This window comes from Neofelis nebulosa, chromosome 6, assembly GCF_028018385.1.
Source record: "Neofelis nebulosa isolate mNeoNeb1 chromosome 6, mNeoNeb1.pri, whole genome shotgun sequence".
Lineage (NCBI taxonomy): Eukaryota > Metazoa > Chordata > Mammalia > Carnivora > Felidae > Neofelis > Neofelis nebulosa.
Window position 1 is genome coordinate 38746860 of NC_080787.1, and position 21690 is coordinate 38768549.

Genomic DNA, 21690 nt, shown 5'->3' on the forward strand with positions numbered 1-21690 from the left:
CCCCCAGGCAGGGCTCTGCCGCAGGGGCTCAGGGGACCCCCGGCTCCGAGCCAGAGAGGGGTCTCTCCAGACTCCCCCTGCCCCCAGTGTAGGAGAAAAGGGGAAGGAAAGTAGAATCAGGACCCCACGGAGCTGTCACGTTTGCTGCTGGATCCCTAGAAGCTGGTTCAGGGTAAAGACTCAGGACATATTTATTGAGTTAATGGGCAAGTCTCTTCCCAAGAACGCTAGGGATCCCGGCCTGATCTGCACGGTGGCAGGTGCAGACAGTAGCCCCCCTGGGCTGACTCTGGGATGTCTAGACTCCGTTTCCCAGCCTGGCTCCGGGGGCCCCCCATGTTCTCAGCATGTAGGACGCGGTGAGGGGGAGAAGATCCGACACCTGGGGAGCAGTGCCTCCCCCCACCCCCACCGGGTACCCAGCACAGCCACAGAAAGGCGGTCGTTCCCAAGCTGGTCCGCCCCGTAGGGTCATCTGGAATCTTTCAAAAAAGCCCACATCAATGAAATCTTGTCACTGGGACCCACGCATTAGTATTTTTGAAGCTCCTCAGGTGATCCCCATGCACAGACAGGCTTGGGAACCGCTGGCAGGGACTTCACACCTTCTCAAAGCCCTTCCATATGCACTTTCTTACTTGAACCTCGAATTAAAATCTGTTTCACAGGCAGGCAAGGTTTTGTTTAAAAATATATATGCACGTGTGTGCATGCACGTGCATATACACAGACACACACACACCCCCAAATTCGTTTTGCACTCCCTGCAGAAATTTTATTTATTCATATTTTTAAAGTTTATTTATTTATTTTGAGAAAGAGAGAGAGCCTGAGCGGGAGAGAGGCAGAGAGAGCGGGGTGGGGTGGGGGTGGTGGGGGGGAGAGAGAGAGAGAATCCCAAGCAGGCTCCATGCTGTCAGCGCAGAGCCCGGTGTGGGGCTTGAACTCATGAACTGTGAGATCATGACCTCAGCCGAAACCGAGAGTCGGATGCTTAACCGACTGAGCCACCCAGGCGCCCCATCCCCGCAGAAGTTTTAGAAATAAGTTAAAAAGAGGAGCATGAAAATTACCCTTTTGTAACAGTTACTGTTGACATCGGTTTTATCTTATTTCCTTACTTCTCTACAGTTGAGGAAACTGAGGTAGGGAAACATTAGGTAACTTCCCAAAGTCATGGAGCTACAGCGTAGCAGAGTCGGGACTTGAGCCCACGGTGTAGACCGAGCCCGTCCCATCAGGCTGTTGTGAGGTCTCAGGGGACCGATGCATGCCAAGGGGGCCCCCTGGATGCAGGGCTCTGGGAAAGGAGGGGCGCTCAGCAGGGGAAGAGGGACACGGCCCTCAGGCCGGTTTCTACACTGTCCTTGTGTGTGTGGAGCAGGAGGATGGAGCCTAGGCTGGAGCCCAACGCCACGTTCACCTCCGGGCTCACAGCCACACCTGAGCGACCGCTCCGTCTCATCTTTGCTGGAGTCTGCGGCCTCATCCTGCTGGCGGGGCTGGTAGCCAACGGGCTCATGCTGGTGGTGGTGGGCCGGGCCTCAGGCGCCCCCCGTCCGCTCCTCGCCCTGACCAACAGCCTCATGGTGAACATCACGCTGTCCGACCTGCTCTTCCTGGCCTGCGTGGTGCCCGTGCTGCTGCTCAGCTTCCTGCGGCCCCACTGGTGGCTGGGCCCCGTCCTCTGCACTGCCAGCCAGGCCACCAACAACGCCACCATGTTCTGTACCTTCTACAGCATGGTGGCCACGGCTCTTCTGCGCCACGTGGCCGTGGCCTGGCCCGACGTGGCCCTCCCGTCTGGCCGGGGCGCCCGCCTGCTGCTCTGTGGGGCCGCGTGGGTCCTGGGCCTCACTGCGTCATTGCCTACCTGGCTGTTCCAGAGGGTGGTCGTGGAGGAGGGGGCCGTGGGGGCCCCGGCCTGCCTCTTGCTCCTGAGCCCTGCCCAGGCCTCCTGCTACTTCAGCCTGCTGGGAGCCCTGGCCTTCCTGCCTTGTACGCTGGGGCTGGGCTGCTCTTTCGGCCACGTGGGCTGGCTCCTGCGGACACGGCCCCGTGGCCCCAGCGGGGAGAGCGTCCGGGAGCACCAGGAGAACGCAGGGCTCATCCTTGTGGTGCTGGTGGTCTTCGTGCTGATGTGGGGGCCCTGCTCTGTGCTGGGCTACGTGGCAGCTGTGGGCGGCCTGCCTACCACGCCGGTGGCTTTCGTGGCGTCCAGCCTCTGCACCATCCTGGCCTATTCCAACTGTGCGGTCAGCCCCATCCTCTGCTTCTACCTCTCCCGCCCCTTCCGGGCAGGGCTCAGGGACCTCTTCTGCAGGCCAAGGGCAGCCAGGCACCCTGCGGGCGTGGGCGGGGCCGGTATGGTGATGGAGAGCATCCAGCCTGGCCTCAACCCAGGTCCCGGGAGGCCTCTGGGGTCTGGCGAGGCTCTGAGAAGACAGGCTGACGGGAGGGCTGAGAGTCAAGAGAGATGGGAAGACCCTTAGCAACGTTAGAGCCGGTCCCCTCCATTTTACCAGTGGGGACCCTGAGATCCAGAGAGGGCAGGTGGCCCAGCAAAGGTGAGACAACAACCAAAATGGCAACTAGGAATGCTCCCATTCCACCTTGGGACTCAGATACCCGTAGGCTCTACTACTTTCTAGTGGTGTGACCCTGAACAAGTCCCTTAACCTCTCCAGGGCTCCGTCTTCTCATCTGGAAAGTGGGATGATGGTAGCACCTTCTTCACAGGGTTGTTATAAAGATACTCGTGGGGCGCCTGGGTGGCGCAGTCGGTTGAGCGTCCGACTTCAGCCAGGTCGCGATCTCGCGGTCCGTGAGTTCGAGCCCCGCGTCGGGCTCTGGGCTGACGGCTCGGAGCCTGGAGCCTGTTTCCGATTCTGTGTCTCCCTCTCTCTCTGCCCCTCCCCCGTTCATTCTCTGTCTCGCTCTGTCCCAAAAATAAATAAAAAACGTTGAAAAAAAAAATTTAAAGATACTCGTAACACACATAGAGTGCTCAGAACACCTGCTGCTTCATAAGCGCATATGAGTGTTGGTCATCGCGATTATTATCATCATAATTTTATTTTTACTAATTCAGGGGCACTTGAGGGGGGTGGACAAGAGATCGGTAAAGGGACTTCCAAAGGCAGAAGTGTGGAGGGGAATGACCTGGGGAATGACAGTCCAGGGTCCTTAATCCTGAGGGCCTGTGGAGCAAATAGGGGTGAGGAGGGAAGACAGCTGCACCCGGGGTGGGAGCCCAGAGGCCAGGAGAGCCTTTCAGCTGCCTCTCCCTCCTCTGCCTGCCCTCTCCTAGCTCAGTCACACACACCTCTCAGCCCCACAAGGGAGCACAAAGTCAACCTTTGTGCCGTGACTTTCTGAACGCCCTCCTTTCTTCTCTGTGGTTTCCTTCCTCTCTCCAGAGAAATGAAAGGTCCCCACCTCTCCTACCCAACCTCCTCTGAGAAGCTCCCAAACTCCATGCCCTGCCTCTGGCCTCCTGGTAGCAGGCCTCAGTCTTCTGTGTTAGTGGTGGAACCAGGGAGGTGATCTCTACTTAAAGCCCTAATAATGTTCAACGTTTTCTGCTTGGTAACAGTGTTACAGCTAAACACACACACACACTCTCTCTCTCTCTGACTCCATGGTCAAAAAGCTTTGGAAACACCGGATTGAACCAAGTTAAACTGGTCTCTTTGCTGCAGGACTTATCAGAGCCTTGAATGCCCCAAAGGCCACTGGGATTCTCTGAGAGGGGCTCAGAGTAGGCAGTTCCCCAAAATCCATGCCAAAAAACCAATGTTTCATGGGCCATACCTTGAGAAATAACCCAGGAGAGAAGCTACAGTGTCAAGCTCAGTAAAGATGCACTTGGCCCCCCTTGGGCAGTGGCTCTGAGACTTGATTCCCCTGCCAGGTGGGCATCTCTGCTTGATGCTTTCCCACAGATGTCCAAGGTGAGGCAAAATGGGTCACTGGTTATGGGAACTTCCCTCTTCCCAAGCTATGACCCCACCCGGTTCCCACTCCAAGCATATCGGAATGCAAGTCAGAGGGTGATCTAATTATAGGGACAGCCATGAATCAGCTCTAATTTACTATAAAATCATAAGAAGTAAGTCCCCAACTTTGGTATAATTAGTCCCAAATTTCTTGTGATGTGCAGATTGGGAATGGCTGGCTGGAGGGCTAATCTGAGAGTGAGCTTGCCCAGAGGAGGGGAGCAGTCCCCTTTCCCTGCGATCCTGGGCTCTGATGGCCACAGGGGTTGATAGATGAAGAGGGACACGGAGGGCAGGGGCTGCCCTCTGAGGGTACAACTGTGTGTGAATCAGTGTTTCCAAACTTGAGCGGGGCCTGGCGTGAGTGCTAGGTAAATACTTGTTGAGGGACGAGTCAGTGGGTGATCAAATGTAATAAACTGACCCACCTGTTTTTGAGAATAATCTGATCATGTTATTCACCTCTCTCACCTCCTGACTCCATTTCACTCAAGAGTAATGCTAAAGCCCTAACCACGGCCCACAAGGCCCTATGCACTTTGGATTCTTCACCCCCCTGATCTCACCTCCTGAACTATTTCCTCACTTAATTCAGTTCCAATCACACAAGCCTCCCTGCTGTCCTTCACATGAAGTATGCTCTTGCCTCAGGGCCTTTGCACTTGCTGTTCCTTCTACTTGGCCTTGGATACCATCGTGCCTCCTTCTCTCATTTCCTTAGGGCTCATTTCAACCTTCACTTCCTCAGAGAGGCTCTCCCTAACCACCTCATTAAAATATCACCCTGTCCCTCTCTAGCCCCTTATTTTCTGTTCTTTGTCTTTGTAACTCTTATCACCACCTGAAATTAAGTTATCTACCTATTTAAGTGCTTACTGGGTATTCCTGTCTTATTTATGTGTTTGTTGTAAGCTCCATGTGGAGACGGGGCCTGTGTTTTGTTCATTGCCGCATCCTGAGTGCCCAGCACAGACCCTGGCACATAGCAGTTGCTCAGTAAATCTTCATTAAACAAAATGGAAGAAAGATGGAGAGGAGAACCTGGACTCTGTCGAACAGCAATATATTTTCTATTTTTCACAGGGAAAGGAAAACAAGAAACTTTAGTAAAAGAACCAAATTTACTCCAGTTTAAGGCAAATTCCACACAGAGACTGTCTCAGAGACGGGCACAGGACCAGACAGCATAGAAACACCACCATCATGCATGACAGGGAGGGAAGCGGCATTGGGCAGCAGACGGGCGCGGGGGGGGGGGGGGGGGGGAGAGGGGGTGGCGCCCAGGCATGGGATGTGCAGTGGGCCTCGGAGCCTCATTCTGCAGGAGGGGCTGGCATGCATGACCAAGGCTGGGCAGCTGGTTGGGCCCAGGGGTGAGATCACCTGTCTCACCTTCCCCACAGCAGGGGCAGGAGCTTGGGCTCAGACACCAGAGCCCAAGGCTGAAGGACTCAGGTGGATCTGGGGTGACAGGATGGAACAAGGTGACCCCAAGGGCCAAGACGGCCTGGGGTAAGGGGTCGCACTGCTAAGGAGTGGGATGGGGGGAGCTGGGCGTGGCATGAATGGACTCTCAGGACATCAGAGCTGAAGGTAAATCCGGGACCATCTGGTCAACCCCCTTGACTTACAGATGTGGAAACTGAGACCCAGAAGGCAGGAGGGCCTTGCTTGGGTTCCCACGGGCGGCAGCTAGAGGCAGGGCTTGAACCCAGGACCTCTATCTCTTATCCCCGTGGGTCAGAGGGGCAGTGTAGGAGTGCTGGGGCTGGACTGCTCCTTCCAAGGCCTCCAGGGGGGTAGCAGAGGCCTAGGCTCCAGGGGCCCCAGGCAGCTCTGGCAAGAGGAGGGGATGCCTGGAATCAGAAGTCAGCTGTAGAGATGCCCGTGGGTCTACACCAAGGAAAGGCCTGTGGATCTGTGTATCTAAAACCATGTCCTTCTGGGCTTGAGAGGCACCAGAAAGGACCCCGTGCCCAAAAGGCCTCCATTCCTAGCCCACCATGCGGCCTACGGCCTCCCCTCACAGCCTCCCCTGCATGGGTCCACAGGGCTCCCAGAGCATGCAGGTGTCCCTGGGAAGGGTCACATGTTCAGGCATCCCTGCAAACCCAACAGCCTCACAGGGTTCACTGGAAATAGGGATGGGATAGATACTGGGGTAGGAGGGCAGGGGCCAGGTATAGAAATAGACACCACAGGAGGAGGGAGGCCCAGTCCAGGCTTCACGGCCATATAGGAGCAGACGGGATTGCCAGGTGGGCCGAGGGGGACCTCAATTCTCCTCACTGTTAACACCTTCCTGGCTGGGCCAGAACCAGGTATCAGGGGGAAATGAGAAGGGCAGGGGCCCAGAACCTCACCTCCACCACCTGTACCCTCCCAATTCCCTGGGTTGGGCCATAAGGCTAGGAAATTAGAGAGGAGTCTTCAGAGGCCCCGCCTCCTGCTGGCCTCCCAGGCACACATGTTACAAAGGCTGGGCGGGGCAAATTGCAAGAGACCCCGCCTATACTTCCCCCCCGCTGGGCGGGGCAAATTGGAGACCCCGCCTACACTTCCACTGGCCTCCCCGGGCCCCAGCCAACCCGCCACAGGCCAGGGGACTTCTTCGGGAAGAGGGCTCAGATGTGTGTGTGCAGGGGGGAAGCAGGGGGCGTGCGGGCTGGGGACTGTGGGGGCGAGGGCTCTGGGGCCGCAGGCGGGGGGCGCGGGCGGATGCCCTGTGACTTCATGTAGGACACCAGCTGGTCAGGGATCTCGGCCAGCACATCGCGGGCCAGGCGGGCCATGCTCAGCACGTGGTTGCCAGTGCGGTCCACGTAGTCCCTGAAGGGCACGAACTGGCCAGAGGAAAGGCAGGGTCAGGCAGGGTCTCCAGCTGGACCACAGCCCCCACATCTCCAGGCCTGGGTTCCTGTCCTATTCCTCCTCAGCCGCGGCCCTCTGCACTCACCCCCTCCCCATGGTGGTGAATTCTCATAGCCCCTGTTCTCTCATTCACTCAACAGATTCGTACTGAGCATCTACCTCATGCCAGGATACATCACCAAGCAAGAGCACTTAATCTCTGAAGTCCTGGCACCAACACAGGGATTTAGCCGGTGCTCAGGAAACGCTGACTGAGCCCCTTGGCTTGTAAGAGCGGGCCTTCCCATCTCCCCCCACCTCTCTCTCTTTGGCTCCACTTCTCTTCTCTCTCTCGCGCTGACACCTAAAGTCCCGCCCCTCTGGCTTCCTCCCAGGCCCCTTGAGCCCCTCACCACCCCTTGAATGCCTCAGCGCATTCCTGGCTCTAGGCCTTTCTATGCAAGGGTCCCCCCTCCCAGATTGCCCCTGCTCTGAGGTCTAGCCTCCTCTCTTTGCTCTCTACCCCTGGGATGAACCCTCCTCCATCCCCTCCTTTTTTTTCTTTTCTTTTTAATCCAGGGGTTCTGGAGAATGTCAGTTTTTATTCCCAATCTCCTAAACACTAGGGACTCAGTCTGCAGGAGATTCACAGACAGAAGTGCTTACTAAGGTGCATTCTGAGGCTTGACTGGGCAGGGACACCCTGAGGACAAAGACCTGTCTGCTCATTACATCTGCCATCCTACATGGGATGTTCAGACAGGGCTTCAATTAAGCAAGCACTGCCCGTTCTCGGAGAGGGCGGAGAGGGCCGCAGCAACACTATAGACACCGCCCCCCCTTCAAGGGTTTGCCCTCCCACTGGAAAGGCGGCCCAGCAGAAGACAACGGAAGGTGCAAATATCAAGTGTGAGTGCTCTGCATGCAGGAGGCCAGGGAGACGTGGGGGCTCAGGGAGAGCACTGGCAGAGCATTCTGGTCGGGGTAACAACATTAGGGGTGAGTCTCAGACATGGGAGAGAGGGGTCCAGCTGGCGGAGAAGTGTGACCCAAGCACTGATTCCCGCTCCCTTCTCCGGTGGCCAGGCCACTCTGGGGCTCTCTCCAGGGCCCCTTTCTAGAGAAGTCTCTAAAAGGGGGGTGTATAAGGCCAGCCTGGCTAGAGGGGCTCTTGCATCTTCCTTGGAGCAGGCAGGATTTGGGTTTCACCTGGACAATGTCCCGTTCTGCCAGCTTCCCCCGGGAGGAGATCCGCACATCATCACCATCCAGCTCCACCATGGCTGTGTGAGGAGAGGCATTGGGGGTGGGGTGAGTTAATGGTGGGCACCTGGGCCTGGCACACCAGTGGAACTTGTCCTCCAATCCCAGGCCAATCCAAGACAGAGACCGTCAGACCAGATCCCCATGTTAGAGATGAGGAAACTGAGGCCAGGAGACAGGAGGAGCCCAACCAGGTGAACCCCTGGCTTCTAGCCCAGTGTTCCAGCTCCCCCACCCTCCCCAAGCTCCCAGGGTTGGAGGAGGGAGGAGTGACTGGGCCTCCTCCCCACAGCCTTGGGATGGGTACACAGCCGGACACACCCTTCCCTGTGCAAACAAACACACCCTTACACCCTGTGCTCACCCAGACAGTCACACCCACCCATGAGCTCTCACTCTTTAGGGAAGGGTCATTCCCAAGGGCCTGAAGCCTCTGGGGGAATACCTGGGGGGATGGGGACTTACCGTCGAACTCCGCCTGGCCCACGCCAATGATGATGATGGACATGGGCAGTTTGGCAGCCTGGGAGATCATGGGTAGGGGCGGAAAGGGGTGGGTCAACAGAAGACAGAAGGAAAAGAGAAGAAATGGAACAGAAGGATGGAGACACGCAGAAACACAGAAAAGGGGGGAGGCGGAAGGACACAGACAAAGGGAAACCAAGGTGAGGCCCCAGAAAGGAAGAGAGGGTCGAGAGGGTGAAATGGGTCACAGGTCTGCTTCTATGAGACACCCCCATCCCCGCTTCTGTCCCTGGGCCACCAAGTGGGACATCTTTTATGTGGGCAACTAGGAGTGCCAGCTGGGGTGGGAGTCCCTTATACAGGGAGAACACCCAGTAGGGGGAGCCATGTTCCTGGGCCTCCCCCATTCTGGGCTCTCGCTGGACCTGGCCAGGCTGGGCTGGGGTCTGGGGCAGCAGTCCTAGAGATGGGCTAATAAGGGAACCATAGGCATCTAGAGGGAGTGGACCATCTAGGGTGGGTGCAGAGGTCATCGGTAGGACCCTTCATCAGCCGGTGCCCCCTCCGCCCCCCAAACCCCACTGCGTGGAAAGCCTCGTCCCAAGGGTTCCTCTGAAGCAGCGGGAAGACATGCCCCCCACCCCCATTTTCCTCCCCCTTCCCCACCCCCCCCCCCCCCCAGCTCACATTGACGATAGCCTCCTTAGTCTGTGCCATGTCCGAGATGACCCCGTCCGTGATGATCAGCAGCACCGAGTACTGAGAGCCATCCTGCACTGCGGCCGCGGTCCTGGGGTGGGGTGGGGGCTGCTATCTGTCTGGCCCGCTCGGTGTCCCTCCCCGCCCCCCACGCTTTGGTGGGGACAAGCCTTTAGCCGGAGGGGAGTCTCTTTAGGGTCAGAGCTCTCTGAAAGGCGGGTCGACGGGAAGAGACACCTCCTCCCACCTTCCCAAGAGGACAGGGGTGGGCACGAAGGCCGTGTGAAGATGTTGGGATGGGCGTCCAGTGGCCCCGGCACTCACCTGGCCACGTGGGTGACCACAGGGGCGAAGTTGGTTGGGCCGTAGAGCTGCACCGTGCGCAGGCTGTGGTGGTAGGCCTCCAGGATGCCATCGATGCCGCAGCAGGAGGGGTTCTCCTGGTTGCCGTTCTGGGGGCACCGGGGATGGGGAGGTTGAGCTCAGGAAGGACGGAGGAGTGGGAAGGAGGGCAGCCAGGTGCTCTGCTGGGGGCGGGGCGGGGGTAACGTACAGCCAGGGAGGGGGAGGCCAGCAGGTCTGAGATCTCCTAGACTCTTCTCTGGTGGGGGGTAGGGGAAGAGGAGGGAGCCCCAGGGCAACACGTGCTCTGGGTGAGCAGGGTTCCGACCCGCCCCTTGCACCACTCTTTGTGCCTGCTCAGGCGGCACCCCCTCCACGAGAGCCCTGGCTGCTTCCCTCGGGGGGGCCCCCGGGGCAAACCACTCCGTCCTAAAATGACTGCAGGGTCTGAGTGGCTCTGGAAGGGCCAGCCAACTAACCTGTCCTCCCGTGTCCTGTGCCTGGCACAATTGAGCGTCCCCAGCTCGTGGGAGGGAGGGAGAGAAGGTGGCCTGAGAAAGCATCCCTCAGGTCCCCCATCGCAGCACTAACTCGGGGAGTTTCTGGAATTACCTGTAGTTGCCCATACCCAACGCACACCGCTTTTACCCTGATTTCTGGGGTTTTGGTGGGGGTAGTTCGGCCACGTCTCTACTCCACCTCTACTCGGGTCTTGTCAGAAAAAAGAGGGCAGACCCCACTGCGGGTGGCATCAGACATGGAGGGGAGATGCTGGTGAGCCAGCTGGGGAGTGGGCTTCTGGAGGCCCTGCTACAAGCCCCCCTACACACAGCAGGCAGCTTACCGCCCCCCCACCCCCCCGCCCAAGGGCTGCACGGATGTCCCCTTGCCCCAGGCTCGTCTCCACGCCCCGAGCCTGGTGGGCCCTCAGCCTGTCCTCCCAGGACCTCCTACCAGCGGGAACTCGTGGGACACCCTTCCATCAGGGGGTAGCTTGGCCCCGAAGCCAAGGGCAGGGAACATCTTGTCGCTGTCATAGTGCTGGATGATCTCCCCGACGGCAGTCAGCGCCAGTGCATAGGCGTTCAGCTGGTAGGGGCTCATGTAGTGCAGGGACGTGGACTGCGAGGGGTTCCCTGCAACACGGGACACGGGAACATTTGCTGGTGTCGACACTCCAAGCACCCCGGGCTCAGAATGCAGTGGGGGGGTGCCCAAGGCACCCCTAATTTGATTTATTTATCCTTGACTCCTTTCTCTCTTGCCACACCTTCAATCCTTTAGTAACTCCTGGTTGCTAAACCTTCAAAATATATGCAGAATCCCATCTACTGTCCCCAGCTCTGTGACACCACCAGCCACTCGCCTGCAGGACGGCAGCAGCCCAGCCCAGCTCTCGGCCTCTGCCCTGGGGCCTGCCGTCCAGCCAGACGAGCCTGTCAAACCCCAGGCAGCTAGATCATGCCTCTTCTCTCCTCCAAATGCTTCCATGCTCCTATCCCACCCAGTCCCAACCGGGGCGGGGGGTGCCCACAGGCCCCACGGGGTCTGGCCTCCGCTTACCTCCCTCCTGGCCTCCTGCCACCCCTGGCACCCCCTCCTGTCACCCACTCAGGCCTGGCCCCTTACCATCCCCACCTCAGAGCCTCTGCAATGGTGGTTCCCTCTGGGACACTTTTCTATAAATGTGTACATGGTGTGTGGTCTTCCTGAGCAGACTCCTGAAAATTACAGCCTCCCCCAACGCTCCCTGTCCCTCTTCCTGCTTACATTTTCTCCACAGCCCTTGTCACCACTGACAATGCCCGCATTTTACTTGTTTATTAATGAGGGGCACTCTGGCATAGACTGCCAAGGTATAGATCCTGTCTCTATCTGTGTGCTCGTGGATGGTTCCTTAACCTCTCAGCCTCAGTTCCTCGTGCGTAGAGTGGGGATAATAGTCTCACCTCCTGGGATTGGTGTGAGGAGTCGTGATGTGTTACTGGAACTCCCCTCATTGTAATGACAAGGCCCCTTCCAGCTCTGACTTCCTACCACTCTAGGATGCTAGGGCCCACCTGAGGAGTCCAAAACCTGGGCTCCTTCTGACAGACACGGAAATGGGCACTGAGCACCGCTAATGGAGGTCCAGACTCCAAGGAAGGTTGTGAAGTTTCTAACAGTGTAAAGTGGGGCACTGATTGTTCCTGGTGACTCGGTCATAGCCCAACCCTGGAGAAGGTCAGAGGAGGGAAGGGAGCTGGGACAGGCCCAGCGAGGGTGGGAACTGGGGCTCCTGCCCTCGCTGAGGACCACAGAGCTCTGCTCGGCCTGAAAGTTGGCCTGCACAAAGGATGTGAGATTTAATCCCGTGAGGAAACACTTTTTCTCCATGTGCTGTTTGTGGGCCCAGAGTAGCACTGCCCTAACTTTGCAGGAAGACTGGGTGCCCTCAAGGGCAAGGCTGTGCCTCAGGGCACATAGGTCCAGAGCCCAGATTTATTAGACCGTGGTCCAGTCTGGGGATGCCTTCGCCATTTTGATTATACTTTGGCTCTCCAGGCTTAAGTACCTTCTTTTTGGTGAGGATGAGGCCAGAGAATATGGGAGATCTGGCTCCCAGCTAGGGCCAACTACCACAGCTCTGAAAAGTGCCCCCCATCCCTTTCCAGCCCCAGCCCCATGCCAGCTCCTCTGCCCATCCCCCACTCACCATTGGAGGCCGTGAAATCGATGGCCACCGTGAAGTTGATCTGGGTCCTAAAAAAGGAAGAGGAGCAGGGGAGTTAACTGGACAGGTGGCAATCTGGCTTCCACCCCAGCCCCACGGCTTGCCAGGCATGTGGCTTTGGTGGAGTCCCTTGTCTTCCAGCTCTGGAAAACAGGGATAGTAATGCCAGCCACAGCCTCCCCCCAGAGGATTGTTGTGAGTATAAGAGGTAGGCAGTGCGAAAGTTCTTTGAGGATGATTCCTTTCCATGTGGACACCTGGTGACGATGACTTATTTATTCTCCCAACCCTGCACCTGGGCCCGCCTGAGTTAGGTGAAGTAGGGTCCCACTGTGTTTCTGGTTCAAATTTGGAGTCAGATTCGGGGTTCACGCTTACTTGACAAAAAAAGAGAGACAGAGATATTGTGCATGTCTGAGGGAAGAACAACACCCCACTTATGATGCTGCCTTGCCAAAAGCTGGAACGTGAATCCTACTGAACTTCCAGATCTCCCAGTTGTTTACAGGAAATACAAGGGACAGAAGAACATGTTAAATGACAGCAGGGGGATGCAGCCAGAAAAGTCAGTCTGGGGGCAGCAGTGAGGAGTCCAGGGCCCCTGCAGACCTCATGAATCAGAATCCCTTGGCAGGGAGCAGGAATCTGTTTCAGCAAAGCCTCAGGTACTTGGGGGAATCAACAGATAAAAAGAGAATTAAGGGACAAACGGACCAATCACAATATATTGATCTTACCTGGATTTCTGATTCAAACAAGCCAATTAAGTAAGACAACGGGGGAAATTCACACACTGAAAAGGTCTTTGGTATTAAGGAACTGTTTGATTTGTAGGTGTAATTATGGTATTATGGGTACATTTTACAAAGAGAAAGTTCTTGGGGCCCCTGGCTGGCTCAGTCGGTAGAGCATGCAACTCTTGATGTTGGGGTTGTAAGTTCGAGCCCCACGTTGGGTGTAGAGATTGCTTAAAAATGAAATCTTTTAAAAAAATAAAATAGGGACGCCTGGGTGGCTCAGTCGGTTAAGCATCCGACTTCAGCTCAGGTCATGATCTCACAGATTCGTGGGTTTGAACCCCACGTCGGGCTCTCTGCTAACAGCTTGGAGCCTGCTTCAGATTCTGTCTCCCTCTCTGTCTCTACCCCTCCTCCACTTGTAATCTCTCTCCTCTCTCTCTCTCAAAAATAAACATTAAAAAGTAAATATAAATAAAATCTAATTTCTTTTATTAAAAAAAAGAAAGTCTTTAAATTTTAGGGGTGCCTGGGTGGCTCAGTCGGTTAAGCATCCAACTTCAGCTCAGGTCATGATCTCACAGTCCGTGGGTTCGAGCCCCGCATTAGGCTCTGTGCTGACAGCTCAGAACCTGGAACCTGCTTCGGATTCTGTGTTTCCCTGTCTCTCTGCCCCTCCCCTGCTCATTCTCTGTCTCTCTCTGTCTAAAAAAAAAGTCCTTGTATTTTAGAGCTATATCCTGAAGTATTTGGGGGAATGAAATATGATGTCTGAGATTTGCTTCAAAATAATTGGATGAGGGGCGCCTGGATGGCTCAGTTGGTTGAGGGTCTGACTTCAGCTCGGGTCATGATCTCCCAGTTTGTGAGCTGGAGCCCCACATCAGGCTCACTGCTGTTGGTGTAGAGCCACTTCAGACCCTCTGTCCCCCCTCTCTCTCTGCCCTTCCCCTGCTCTCTCTCTCTCTCTCTCAAAAATAAACATTTAAATTAAACTAACTGGGTGAAAGGAAGCATGCATGGAACAAGGCTGGCCAGCAGTTGGTAACTGCTGAATCTGGGTGAAGGGTACTTGGGATTTCATTACGCCTTCTCTCTACTTTTGCATGTATTTGGAATTTTTCTGTAATAAAAGGTTTGGTTTTGAGGCTTCAGATTCAGGGGGAAGCTTTCGGAGGGTTTGGCTGTTCTAGGTTCTGTGCTAGATGCTGACAGAACAAAGCCGACAAGGGGCGTCTGGGTGGCTCAGTCAGTTAAGCGTCGGGCTTCAGCTCAGGTCACGATCTCACAGTTTTTGAGTTCGAGCCCCGCATCAGGCTCTGTGCTGACCGCTTGGAGCCTGGAGCCTGTTTCAGATTCTGTGTCTCCCTCTCTCTCTGCCCCTCCCCTGCTCACACTCTGTGTCTGCCTCTCAATAATAAATAAACGTTAAAAAAAAAAATTAAAGAACAAAGCTGACATGACGTGAACCCCTGATAACATCTAGTCTCATGGTTCTAGTGACCACAGAGTCACCAGGGGAATTTGTTTAAGAAGAAGGTCCCAGGGCCCCACTCCAAAGGATACCAGTTCATTTGGGTCTGAGATGGGGCCCCAGAATCTGCTTCTTCAACAGACATTCCCTCAACAGACATTCCCTGCCCTCATCCAGGGATGGATTCTGAAGACAGGGTTCTGGGATCACACCTGGGGACACCCTTCTGGTGGGTCCCAGTTGGGGTGATGTAAGATGGGGCAGGGCTCACTTCATCTGCATTTAGCAGACGGCACCTCTCAGAAGCCAAAGGCCTCTCCCCACCTGACCACAGATGAGCTGCTGCTCACGGGACCATCGTCCCCTAGGAAGGATGAAGGACACGGTTAGCAGGAGACCCAAGCCAGGGTCTGCTGGCCAGAGACGGTCCAGCCCACGCTCTTTCCCCTCGTCTGGTGCCTGGAGGCACAGCATCCAGTGGACTCCAACGTCTGCGAGAGATGCAGCCACCAGGAGGCAAGAGCCTGGGTCCCTCACTGACTGTAGAGCGTCTCACCCATCCCTGCCATCCCATGAATGAAAAATAAACCGTTGTTTGTATTAAGCCTTGAGGTCACAGGATTATGTGTTATAGCAGTTGACCTACCCTATTCACCTCTTTGTGGTCATTTCTCACTGGGGAATAGACAGATCGTGTCTTTGTTAGAGGAAGGGAGACACTTGGAGGGTAAGAGCTCTGCTCCCAGGGCCACTATTGGGAGGGTAGTTCTGGTCTATGGGACCACAGCTGAGCGACACCCACCGGCCCGGCTCTTCCAAATAAGGATGAGGGGAGAGGCAAGCCTCATTCCTTAACTGGTCTTCCCCTGCTCTGGGTTCTGAAAGACTCAGTGAAGGAAGGGGCTGGAAAGCAGGTACATTTAGGGGACAGCTGCTCCCTGCGGGCTCGCCTCTCCCGCCTAAGGGCAGAGCAGGGCAGAAGGCAGGCTGCTGAGCAAGCAGCTCCCTCTGACACCGGGCAGAGGTGGCCAATCCCTCTCTCCAGGTCCAGAGAAGATCCCGGGACAAGAGCATCCATCGGCTGCCTGCCTGGACACGTACCTGGAGCTCTCGCTCCCTGGAGCCAGCTCTCTGGCTCAAGTCTCTGGGGAGGGCGGAGAGAGGTGTGGGGGAGGGCCAGGGAGGCGCCAGCAGCCTCTGAGGGCTCCTCCATGAGGCATCGCGGCACCCAACCCTTTAACTCCACTGTCTCCGCCTGCATCACACCCCACCTGGTAGCTGTGAGGCAGGCAGGGCCACGATTATTCATTACTGTGGAAGAAATGCAGCATGTGGCGCCAGAGGAACCCTGCTGCTGGCTGGGCGTGTGGCCACGGGCAAGTTATGTAAAATGGGAGATAATCATCCTCACCCTGCCCACTGTGCTCTGTAAATTGGGGGCACTATGCAAATGAGGAGAAACAGGATGTGGACTGCTTGAGAATTAGCAGGTGCCATGGAATGCTTGATGGGATAGAGAACAGGGCAGTTTTGATGGGGGATGGGAGCAAGGGCAGGGTCTGGAGTAGGCTCAGAGGAGAGGCAGGGGCGGGGGGTAGCGGGGGGGGGGGGGGGCCCTCTGGGTGACCGCAGGCAGGTGTGTGCTCAGTGGGTAGGAGAGCTCGCAACCTTGAAACCAGTTTCAAGGCGACAGGGAGTGGTGTCATGGGAGAGTAAGTGTGGCTTCCCAGGGCCTGACTTTTCCCTCTGCCCTGGAGAGCCCGGCAGCCAAGTGCCCACTTGGCTGGGATGAGCCTTTGGCACCTGCCCTGTCTTCTTTCCAGACAGGTGTAGTCACTCACCTGCCAGCACCTGTGGGCTCTCGGCTTCCCACACCCTGACCTGGCACCTGTTCTGGCAGGGAGCACACTAACCTCACCTTGGAGTCAGACTCTCTTTCCGCAAGCTGTTGGCTGGAGCCTCCAGGCTTCCCTGCCTGCCTCGGCCTGGATGCCAACCCCTCTGGCTCTTTCTGCTTCTTACACTCGTGTCTGACCACCTGGGACCATCTGATGGCTCAGCCCCCAATACCTCCTGTCCCTTGTATGTCCTTGATGACACTGGGCAGGTTAATCATTGCCCTCCCCCCCCCCGCCCCCAGCCTCCCCGAAAGACCAGGTATCAGCAGCTCAGAGAAGGAAGGACCATTAGAATTCACTTGACTCCAACTTCTGTGTGTGTAAAGGAGGAAACTGATATGAAGGGAGGGAAAGCGACCTGCCCAAAGTAATGGGGCTAAATTAGCAAGTGGCTAAGAAGGGCCGAGAGCCTGGGCCTCCTAACTCCTAGTCCAGGGCTCTTTCCACCGCCTCCCTAAGCCCTTAGTTCTCTTTGTCACGGAGTCCCTACCACCTCCGGATCCCATCCCTGCAAGGGAACCTGATGTGACCCAGTCTGGAGCCTCCACAGCTCAGGAGCCTCGTCTCCGGCCACTCAGGATCCAGGGACATGCACGGCTCCGGGCGAGTTGTTTGAGGCCAGAAATGGGCGTTTGCTCAGGGCTCACAGGCTACGTCTGGGGCCTCAAAGAGGCCAGCGTGGGGCTAGAGCTGCTCATGTCGATGGGTGGGGCCCCCTTCCTCTCCCTGAAGCCAAAGAAACCGGGCTGGATCTCTTCTCACCCTCCTTTGATGTAGTCAAGAAATGTGCACTCGGACTCCACCGCAAAGGAAAGCAGCGTGACCTTGAAAACAAAAGGCAGCTTGGTCAGCGGGGAGCCCAGGGTTGGGGGGAGACGGTTCGCTGAGAGTCAGGGGGCACACAGCAGGCCACTTCTGCAGACCCCACTGCATACAGTACCCACAACGACCCTAGAAGTGCAGCTGTGGTCCCATTTTATAGCCAAGGAAACTGGCTTCAAAGAGGTCATGCCATCTGCCCAGGACACGGCTGAGTGAGACTGGAACCCAGGTCGGTCTGACTCCAGAGCCTGCACTCTTGACCTTGATGCCAAACTGCATCCTAGGCGGGCCCTGCCTCTGTCACTGGGGCACAGGGGTCAAGCCAAGAGCACGAGTTTCCCCTAAGTGGACACCGATGTGGAGTGTGGAGGGCAAGGGGGTCTTCCTGACACAGGCCTGAAAACCTGCCAAAGCCGACTAGCTCCACCCTTCCATGTCCTGCTAACTGTCGACCTAAAGCACCTCTCTTTGGTCTGCGCTTATCTTAAACCTTACTTGTCCGACTCATCCCTCTGGTGTCTCGTGATCCCTGCCTTCTCAGCCCTGAGACCCTCATAAGCAGCCTGTTCTTTCCCTGGAGGTACCTGACGGGGGGCCCCCCTTCAGAGCAGATGCCTTTCGACCTATGCTTCCTGGCGGCTTTGGCATCAGCTCGGCCAAGACAGGCAGCTCCCTGGCACCTCGCTACAATAATGATTTAGGATCATGGAGACAAGTGAAAGCCTGGCTGCCAAAACCAATTAAATGAGGCAAGACTGGGGCAGGGGACCTATCACCTGTGCCAGAGAACTCTACCCTAGAATTTGGGGAAGCCCCTACTGGTGCAGATTCTGCTATCGTGACCAACTCTCTGGGTAGGCCAGGGAGGGCCTCTGCTTGACATCAGCCCAAATAATGGGAAGGTCTGTGGGTGCTGAGCCGGGCCTTGGAGACCCCTACCTGCTGTGGTTATGGTGTCAGACACCCGGACGGACGAAGCCTCCTTTCGCTAGCAGTGGACCATGGCAGTGGCCTCTACCCTGGCCAGCGGTCACCAGATGACCAATGATCATCTTGCAGCCTGGGTGGGGACCCCCAAACCAATTACATCTGTTTTGGGGGTAGGGCTCTTGCCCTGGATCTTTCTGTAGCTCCTCACATGAGTCTAACCGACAGCCGGGGTTGAACGCCACTGCCCCCCACAAGGCTCTGGGCTGAGGCAGCTCCCTAACCTGCCTGACCATACGGATTCACCCCGGGACTTTGTTGCTCAGAGTGTGGTCCCTGGACCAGAAGCAGCAGCAGTAGCACCTTGATGCTGCTTAGAATGCAGACATGCAGATTCGTGGCACATTAACAAGATCCCCCGAAGATTCTGCACACAGGAAATTAAGTATGAGAAGCCCTGTACACGGGTTCCCGGGCCTCCTGAAATGGAACCCCAGAGAACTGGACAGGGCACGGGCATTTTAATAAGCATCCTGGACCCTGACTGATTTGTTATGGTGAAGACTGACCTGAAACAAATCATGTCCCCTCTCTGGGCCTCAGTTTCCTTATCTCTGAGAAAACGGAACGAGATCGATGGTTTTCAAACTTTTTTTTTTTTTTTAGCAGTACCTCTGAGATTTCTCAGCTGGGGAAGGTGCTGCCTCCCCTAGCGGCATGGGAATGTGTAGGAAAGTTCTGGGGCTCTGCCAATGCCTGGGGCTCTACTGGTAGCCATGGCTGAGACCAGGGGTGCTAAGCACCCCACAACGCACAGGGAGGTCCTGGGACATGAAGAATGATCCTGCCCCCAATGCTGACAGCCTGCAGCAGACACACTGCAGCTTTGGACAAAGGAAATATTACTCCAACATTCTCCTGACTGAGAAACAGTTACAATCAGTCCCCTTTGAATGAGCAGAGTAATTTGCAGTTTGCAGGCCTGCGTCTCCATCTGTCTGTCACAGCCACCCAGCGCAGTAAGCCGGGCAGGGATGATTTATTTGCCCCATTTTACAGATGGAGAAAATAAGGTTCCTCAGAGGAACCCCGGAGCTCCCTGACTAGGACCTCTTCTGGGTCTGGAGGTGCAGTTTGCTTAACTCTAATGACTAAGTGTGGCTGCATTTGCAGATGGGGCTGTGGACATCTATAGCACAGAGGGACACGAAGGGTACAAATCTTGAATGTATCTGCAGGGCAAAGATGCTGGCTTGTTCTAGAAGTGCACTGTGGGCTCCGCCTCAGGGCCTTTGTACATGCTGATCCCTACAGCTAGAATTCTCTTTCCCCAATATCCTCAATACTTGCTCCCTCCCCTTCTTTGAATCTCTGCTCTAATATCACCTCCTCAGAGAAAAGCTTTCTTGAATTACTTGACATCAAATAGTTATCGTGTCTCTGGCATTCCCCAACGCTTTACCTTTTGTATACTTTTTTCTACAGCACTCAAAACCACAGGACAAATACAGATACATGTATGTGTGCATATATATAATTTGTTTTCTGTCTCCCCCACTAAAATATAAGTAACAGAAGGGCAAAGATTTGAGTCTGTCTTGTTCCCAGCTGTATCCCTCACGCCTAGAACATGACAGTGCTCAGTAAACATTTGTTGGATAAATGCATGAATGTCCTGAAGATCAGCCCCCGGAAGCCACGGGGCTAGTGTGATCCTAGGATAGTCGTGGTAAACAGGGGCAGTGCCAGCTGCCAGCGCTCAGTTTAACTATTGGGCTCATTGCCATCTCTAGCTACGACCTTGGTTGTGACTTTCTGCCTCTGTGACCTTGGGCGAGTCACTTCCCTGCCTGCAGCCTTGGTTTCCTCTTTTACGACAAAGGGATGGTAATGTCTGCCTCTCAAGGAAACAACCTATGAAAAAGCACCGGGGTGGGGAATTTCCCACAGCAAGGGCCTCTACTCCTTTTCTGCTTCCTTTCTACAGGAAGTCCCCATGGGAATTTCTCATTCTGTGTCACAGGTATGGCCTACACCATCTACATTTACATCTCCTATCTCCCCACAGGGGGAGGCTCCATCGGCCCCACCCCTCCCCACCCCCAACGCCCCACGTCTGGTTCCCACACTCTGCACAAGCCCACCTCGCAGACATGCGCACCTCCTGACACCAGACCTAGCTTGGACCTCAGGATGTCTATGCCTGGCTGCAGGGGACGGCGGGGGTGGGAGCAGGGGGGGGGCGGCGGCGGGTGCCACTCACTGTGCCAGAATTCACATATTTCTTTTTCTTCATTTTCTTTTTGGGGTTTACCACCTGCAAGAGAAAACAGTCACAGGATAAGAAGGAGTGTTTCCAAGCAGTCAGGGCTGGGCCCCCAGAGCTTCTAACGACCCGAGTGTGGCCCCAGCCCCAGCCAGCAGAATGCGGGGTCCAGGGGAGGGGAGGGTCCCGGGAGGTTTTATGAGAGATTGGCATTTAGATTTATACGCGCGGGCTTCCTGATTAGACCCAGTGTTCCACGACCAAACACAACAGGAATAATATTTATTTCATCTTCTTCCCCACTGCTCTCCCAAACACGCCCTCCACCCAAAGCAGCCAAAGGAGGTTCGATGTTGCAAAGGGGCCCTGTCTGTGCCTGCCCTTGTGTGTTGGCTCAGGCTGCTCCCCTCACCCCAAATGCCTTCCCCTCCTTCCTCCACCAATTCCCCCTCCCTGAGATCCAGCCCTACTGCTGCCCAGAGGCCTTTGAGGCTCCCCCTGCCCCCAACACTGCAGTTAGAATTTCCTTAACTGTTCTTCATGTGAAAGCTCTCATTCCAAACCAGACCTGTCATCAGAGAATATATCACAGACCTAGGGGCATATTTAGTAGATGCTAAAAAAAAAAAAAAAAAAAAAAAAAAAAATCACCCCCCCCCCCATCTCCCCAGGGATGGCCAGCTCTGTCTTTAGCAGAGACCTCTTCTGTCGGAATGAGAGCTGCTATCCATTTCTGGAGATAAGGAAATGAAGGTGCAGGGACAGTGACTTGCCTAAGGTCACACAGCTGCTCTGGGTAGTGATCAAACTGGAAACTAGGTTCCAGCCCTCAGCCCGCCTTCCTGCCTACCTGGGTGTCACCTTGATAACAAATACAAACACATTCCTTCACAAATACTTCGGGGGGGGGGGAGTGGGGGATACCAGTTTCTCTTCTAGAACCTTCACTCCAATTGGAGAAAGATACATCCTAGGGAGATACAGGACTAGAGATACCAAAAAGGGGAGCCAGAAACGTGAAGGGAGTTGGAGGAAAGAAGGACTGTTCTAGGTCCAGCATCAGTAAGGCTCCCCGGGACAGGTGGTGTTGAAGGCAGGTGCTGAGGACAGGAAGGGTTTGGGGCACGGGGAGACGGAGGGAGGGCATTCCAGTCAGAGGAGATAGTTGCAGGGGGTGGGGGGAGGCAGGGGGCAGGCACAGAACTGGGGTCCAGTTTGACTGCAGGGCCACAGAGT

General features: G+C 55.7%; 2 protein-coding genes across 6 annotated transcripts in view; one reads left to right on the forward strand and one right to left on the reverse strand.

Annotated features, from left to right (window-relative positions):
- Nucleotides 1-890: 890 nt before the first annotated feature.
- On the forward strand, nucleotides 891-2492 carry LOC131515399 (galanin receptor type 1-like). The gene has a single exon (XM_058736144.1). The coding sequence runs from the start codon at nucleotides 1389-1391 to the stop codon at nucleotides 2490-2492; it is 1104 nt and encodes a 367-aa protein (XP_058592127.1). The 5' UTR covers nucleotides 891-1388.
- Nucleotides 2493-5100: 2608 nt separating this feature from the next.
- Nucleotides 5101-21690, reverse strand: part of CPNE5 (copine 5) — a 95056-nt gene continuing 78466 nt past the window's right edge. For all 5 annotated transcript variants that reach the window (XM_058733744.1, XM_058733743.1, XM_058733742.1 and 2 more), the window contains 9 exons: nucleotides 20452-20505; nucleotides 17202-17263; nucleotides 12313-12359; nucleotides 10572-10753; nucleotides 9600-9727; nucleotides 9264-9366; nucleotides 8577-8634; nucleotides 8058-8131; nucleotides 5101-6841 (listed from right to left, as the gene is read on the reverse strand). In XM_058733744.1, coding sequence (XP_058589727.1) covers nucleotides 6623-6841; nucleotides 8058-8131; nucleotides 8577-8634; nucleotides 9264-9366; nucleotides 9600-9727; nucleotides 10572-10753; nucleotides 12313-12359; nucleotides 17202-17263; nucleotides 20452-20505 — 927 coding nt within the window. In that variant the 3' untranslated portion in view covers nucleotides 5101-6622. The remainder of the gene's footprint in view (nucleotides 6842-8057; nucleotides 8132-8576; nucleotides 8635-9263; nucleotides 9367-9599; nucleotides 9728-10571; nucleotides 10754-12312; nucleotides 12360-17201; nucleotides 17264-20451; nucleotides 20506-21690) is intronic.

Excerpts from the sequence above, each read along its gene's own strand:
- LOC131515399 (XM_058736144.1), top strand. The coding sequence starts at position 1,389 with ATGGAGCCTAGGCTGGAGCCCAACGCCACGTTCACCTCCGGGCTCACA.